This window comes from Thalassophryne amazonica, chromosome 9, assembly GCF_902500255.1.
Source record: "Thalassophryne amazonica chromosome 9, fThaAma1.1, whole genome shotgun sequence".
Classification (NCBI taxonomy): Eukaryota; Metazoa; Chordata; class Actinopteri; order Batrachoidiformes; family Batrachoididae; genus Thalassophryne; species Thalassophryne amazonica.
This window is the reverse complement of record NC_047111.1, coordinates 39,601,882-39,608,360: the sequence shown is the minus strand read 5'-3', so window position 1 is coordinate 39,608,360 and position 6,479 is coordinate 39,601,882. Positions and strand designations below refer to the sequence as shown.

Genomic DNA, 6,479 nt, shown 5'->3' with positions numbered 1-6,479 from the left:
AAAATCTCCCCCTCCCTCCAAGTTAAAATGAGGTGTAATTTTGCAATACATTTTTTAAAAAATAAGCCAACATTATAATACTTGGATTTCAGTAGATACTAAATTTTGCCAGTATTGTGAAATTTCAAAGGCCCTGGCTATTCGCATGGCGGCCGTGTCCATAACTCTCATTTGGCTATTCGCACGGCAAGACTGGTGGCAAAACTTGAAACTACTTGTATAAACAAACATACTGCATTCAAGATGTCATAGCGCCTTTAATATTTTTCGATTTTGATTGGGAGGAGGCCCAGGATGACGCCCAAGACCCAGGACACGCTGGAGGGACTACATCTCTCGGCTGGCTTGGGAACGCCTTGGGGTTCCCCCGGAGGAGCTGGGGGAGGTGTGTGTGGATCGGGAGGTCTGGGCGGCTTTGCTTGAGCTGCTGCCCCTGCGACCGGATAAAGCGGAAGAAAATGGATGGATGATTTTTCTTTAATTTGGCCGTGTCCATAACTCTCATTTCACTATTCGCACAGCAAGACTTCTGGTGGAAAAACTTGGAACTACTTGTATAAACAAACATACTGCATTCAAGATGTCTTAACTCCTTTAATATTTTTCGATTTAGATTTTTTTTTTTTTTTTTTTTCAGCCGTGTCCATAACTCTCATTTCAGTATTCATGGCAAGACTGGTGGCAAAAGGCCGACCCTATTCGAACAGCCGCCGTGTCCGTAACTCATTTAATGCAATTTCAAAGGCTGTACAGCTTTAAGTCTGAGGGTTCGTGGCTCAGGATTTAGCGGTAGGGCGGGTTAGTAGTTGGGTTTATAACTCAGACCACCTGTTCTGTCTGAAACTGAAGAGACTGTTTGCCAGCGCAAAGTTCGGGTTTACACTCGAGGTTCGTTAAACCAAAATGACCCAAAGAATCAGAACACTACTTTTTGGGTGAGACAATATGGCAGGCAGTGACGTAAAATGGCCCGCTATAGAACCGTCTAATCCATGGTCTAATCCCTTCCCAGCGCTCCGCCCTGGTCCCGCCCCGCCGCTGTTCTTCCTGTAGTGCTGTAAGGTGACCGCTGTCACTGAGAAACTAACCAGCCCGCAGCAGGAGGCGGAGGAAATCCAGCGAGGGAAGCGCAGCAAAGAACCGGGGAGAAAAAAAAAACACAAAACCAAACCCAACATGTCTCTGTCAAATAAACTCACCCTAGATAAAGTGGACGTCAAGGGGAAGCGGGTCATCATGAGGTAAGCCTTTAGCTTAGCTGCTGCTTTTGGGGCGAATGGGAAACGAGGAATTCGACTTAGAGATGATTTTGTCAAACGTCTTCAAATCCTCTTCATCCAGAGGAAGCATGAACCCCGTGGTACGGTCTTTTTAGTGAAGCACCTATAGCACCATGTGGCTAAGCATGTGTCGGTACGTTCAGTTCAGCGGACGGGAAGTGAACGAGTCATTTTCGTGGTACGTGCCTGAGAGCAGCTTGTGCATGGATGGAACATCCAGCATGTGAAAGATCAGTCATCAGGTCACTGAATAAAATGCAATTCACATCATGTAATGCATCAACTAGGCACTTTTTTCCACTTATAAGAGGAATATATGTGATATGTTTGTACAAAAAAGCCAAACGCTTCACGTAAACTTAACTAATAAGCTATTGTGCAAGTCACTGTAAATCAAATGAGTTACAGAAGAATTCGTTTTTGCAGAGCAATTGTGTTAAAGCAGCTGTATCGGTGTGAAAAAGCTCTCTATTCATCTTAGGGGTTGACACTGCAGATGATATGTCTTCATCTCACCCTGTCCTCTGCATGTTCTGTCACATTAACCACCGCCATGTCCTCCTTCAGCACATCCATAAACCACCTCCTCCTCCTCTTTAGCCTCCCTCTGCTCCTCCTGCCTGGTGGTTCCATCCTCAGCCTCCTCCTCCGTAAATACGCTGGGTCCCATACCACAGACTCTGTCTCTGACTTTGTCTTCAGACCATCTTACCTGTGCTGTCCCTTTATTTTGTTAATTCCAAAGCCTGTCCATCCTTGTCACCCCAAACAAAATTGCAACATCTTTTGCTCTGCCACTTTTTGCTAAGAGTACAACATAGCTAGTCTCACTACTGTCTTGGAATCCTTCTCTTTAACTCTTGCAAATGCTCCAAATCACTCCTGCCACTGCACCACACCTGCACTCTTTACCTCTCTATCACACTCTCCATTACTGTGGACAGTTGACCTCAACTATTTAAACTAATTTACCCTCACCACCTCTACTTCTTGCAACTTCACTGTTCCACTGGGCTCCCCCTAATTTTCAGACATGTACTCCATCTTGTTCCTGCTCACATTTATTCCATTTCTCTCCAGAGCATATATCCCTTCACTTGTCCAGGTTCAGCTTAATCTGCTCCCTATTCACACCATAGTCTATGGAGACTCTTGTCTGTTCTCACCTGTCAAAACGAGAACCACTCAGAGCCGATCCTTGATGGAATCCTACCTTGAATGCATCTATCATACAAGGAATGTAGGATGCAGTGTGTCTGCACTTAGAAGTGCAATCACACTGTCCTTGTATATATTCTACACCACCCTCACATAATTCTTTGCCACTCCAGACTTCTCATACAATACTGCAACTCTTCTCTTGGCACCATGTCTACGCTTCATTAGCACTCTGTGCAAACGTTGCATTTGTCATGTTCTTTCTTGGCATGAAACCATATTGCTGTTCACAGCTCTTAATCTTGTTCTACTCCTCAGTCTTGTATGAGAAATTGCTCTTTATAATTCAGTTCTTCACTGTTCATAAATGGCAACTTTTAGTTCTGCCAACAAAAGTTTTCGCCCCTGTTTTTGTCGTCGTGAACAGCCTGTAATCCATATATATATATATATATATATATATATATTAAATTTATTTAGAGGATCCATATCCTGATAGGCAAGAACTGATTAAATTTTCAAGGTCAAAGTCAGGAAAAATCTTGGAAAATTAGGAAAGTCCCTGTACTTTAACATTGAATGAATTTTAAAAAAGTCATAACTGTCAAAAAAAGATACAATTTCTTTCATATTTGACAGTGTTATGTAGGATCGCATCCTTTATTGACTGACAAAGTTTGATCCAGATCTGATCCGGTGTTGCTGACCGAACGGTACCCTCTTAAAAATTGGTCCACCCTGCCTTCACTGTGCATGCGTCATTTCAGAGTATCAGCAGCATTTCACCTTCAACAATCATTTCCACATAAATTCAGCATTATTTCATAATAAAAGATGGGAGAGCGATCAGAGCCCTACAGCAGTGTGTCTGAGACTGACTCTCTACACCCCAAGCGATCAAAAGGAAAATGTGATTATTAACTATCAGTTGACAAATTAAAACCTCTTAAACCATTCTAAAGTCAATTTTAAGCAGAAACGAGGCGATAATCGGCTAATCGCTACTAACACTCCAAAATGACGTATGCGCAGCAGCACGCCGGTTTCAGACATGCCGCTGTGGCGCTCTGATCGGTCCCCAGTCTTTTATTATGAAATGATGCTGAATTTGTGTGGAAATGATTGTTGTACAAAAACTTCTGATATCTGTAGTTGAGATAGATGACTGGAGTGCAGTTTTAAGCAAAAACGAGGTGATAATCAGTGAATCCCTGCTGACGCTCAGAAATGACGCATGCACAATGAAGGCAGGACGGACCGATTTTTAGGGGGAGCGTTCGATCGGCGACACGCGGATTACAGATTTTTGTGGTCATTGAAATTTAACATTGAACCCCCATTTTAATAACAATCCCTCGTTGGTTCCTAAACTTGGACAGATGAGTCTGGAGAAGGAGGCTTTTAGGAGTGGGGACAAGGTCAGGCTTAGAGTCAAAGTCAGGTTTGAGAAGGCGAGTAAGGAAGCTAACCCGCTGTACGCTAACTAACTTCAACACCAGTTCTCAGCCAATGGCTCAGACAGATCACAAACTACAAACCTAAAGGTGCCCTGACACTTGCACAGCTTTGATCTGCGCACTTGAACGCGCTCTGCTGTACAGGAGAGTAAACTCCTTCTAAACTGTGCATGGCTTCGTGCACGTACGCAAAGAAAATTGTGAAATGAAATCTCCATCACTCATTAATTACGTGAACTTCAATAGAACATTGCGCAAACAATTCAAAAACACTGCGTGTGAGTGCGAGTGATTGCGTCAGTGCACCGCATCAGAGCGCAGCTTGTCTGAACGATTATAATGAGGTCTTAAATCTATCATAAATGTACTTTTACAGCTTCTCATAAGAAGGAATGAACATGCAACTGTTTTACCAAGCTGTTACAATATAAACATCACAAGTAAATGCCTTTTTAGTCTGTTCCAAATGCGTTCTCCACCTCATGAAGCACGCTAGAGTGAGAGAGAGAGAAAAGCTGCAGCTGGAACAGTCCTCTGCAGTTCCGGAAGCGATTAGATGTGTTTTCAACAGCTGAACTCTGAGAGAAAATGATTAATCTGCTACGAAATAATTATTTTATATACATAGTAGGGATGTGAATCGTTCAACAAATCATGATTCAATTCGATTCCGATTCTTGGCGTGACGATTTGATTCAAAGAGCTTTGAGAAATAGTTATATTACTGCTCTTCCATCACTGTCTGGTATGCTGCCAGCACTACTAAGGACAGAAGCAGACTGCAGCGTATCATCCATGCAACAGAGAAGGTGATTGACTGCAGTCTGCCATCCCTACAGGATCTTTTGCCTCCGTCTGGTATGCTGCCAGCACTACTAAGGACAGAAGCAGACTGCAGCGTATCATCCATGCAACAGAGAAGGTGATTGACTGCAGTCTGCCATCCCTACAGGATCTTTTGCCTCCATGGTCCTGAGGTGAGCAAGGAAGATTGTGGGTGATCCCTTCCACCCAGGTCACAAACTCTGTCACCCTCGCTTCTGGCAGGAAGCTGAGGTCCATCGTAACCACAACCTGGAGACACAAAGACAGCTTCTTTCCATTTGCAGCTAGACTCAAACAATGCCAGAGACCCTCATGTATTCTGCCTCCCTCCCCCACTACCATAGAGTATAGCTTGGTCATCCCTGCACTGAAAGGTTGTGTACATCTGTACGCCAGTCACCTGTTTTTGCACTGTCCCATTCCATTGTTTTTAATTAACAGTGAATTTAGTTTTGTCTATTTGACTTTTTACTTCTTATAGAAGTGTTTTTCTTTTCCTGTTGTTATGCACCAATAGCAGATCAAATTCCTTGTATGTGAGAACTTACTTGGCCATAAATTTGATTCTTATTGTAATGTATATTTTACATTATATCTTAATCAGTCGTACCCTAATCTCATATTTGAAAGTGAGGTACAGACTGGCACTCAGTATCGCCTGACAAAGTTTGATCTGGATTGTGGATTTTGTGGACATTTGAATTTAAGATTGATAAGCCCTTTTGGTATACATTTTGCATTATATCTCAATCAAAAGTGCCTCAGTCACTGTCATTTTTCTGTTATGGATTTACCTACACCACTAAAATGTTGCCTGTTTGTCTAACGTCCAGTTGTAAGTCAGAAATCAAGTGCCAAAAAGCAATGACAAATTGTGCATAGCAGAGATCATTTTCACAGAACATTGGTTATCTGAAAAAGAATTCAGAAACTGAAAAAGAGAACACCACAAAAAATTTTGGTTCAAGTGCATGAAATAAATACATACTCCTGACATTTGATCACATCTAATTTAGCTTATGAAAAGCCACTTCTAACAGGACTTTGACCTTGAAATTTTTTTCCAGGGTAAAAAAAATTGCGTAATTGGAAATTAGTGTTGGTGGAGGTTTGTGCTCTACGGTGTTGTAGATTTTATATGTATGACAAAGGAGTAGACTTGCACTTTTTTCCTTCATTCCTTTCGTAGAGTGTGTGTGTTAGATGAACTCAAAGTTAACATAAAAAACTAGAAGCACTCAGAGAGTGCAAACCTCCGCCAAGGCCATGGGGTCACTGACGCCATAACATCTACACGCCGTGGAATCATAGATGAACTCAAAGTTAACATAAAAAACTAGAAGCACTCAGAGAGTGCAAACCTCCGCCAAGGCCATGGGGTCACTGACGCCATAACATCTACACGCCGTGGAATCATTGAACCTAAAAAAATCTAACAGTGATGTTTGCTCAGTAGTAAAAAAAAAAAAAGTTTCATCTGCTGTGACTGGATAGCATGTATCCTTAGCGCTTGGCATCACAGTTTATTGCAACTTGCACCTTTCCCAGAAGCTACTGTCATCTGAGCACTGATATTGATATTGCATGTGCTTATAGACAAAAACAAATAAGAGACAAAATTCAATTTATTATTCAACTAAACTGCAAATATATGAATTTTTTAACATTTATGAAACACTTCTCTAAACAAGGCCATAGGGTCACTGACCCTAAAGAGATTCCCTCCTTGGCACAGTGATCTATTTCTTTTTGTCTCTTT

At 42.0% G+C, this 6,479-nt stretch overlaps 1 protein-coding gene across 1 annotated transcript in view; it reads left to right on the top strand.

Moving 5' to 3' along the window:
• Positions 1-1,036: 1,036 nt before the first annotated feature.
• Positions 1,037-6,479, top strand: part of pgk1 (phosphoglycerate kinase 1) — a 54,292-nt gene continuing 48,849 nt past the window's right edge. Inside the window, exon 1 of the mRNA XM_034177926.1 lies at positions 1,037-1,241. Within this exon, the coding sequence (XP_034033817.1) occupies positions 1,177-1,241 (65 nt within the window). The 5' untranslated portion in view covers positions 1,037-1,176. The remainder of the gene's footprint in view (positions 1,242-6,479) is intronic.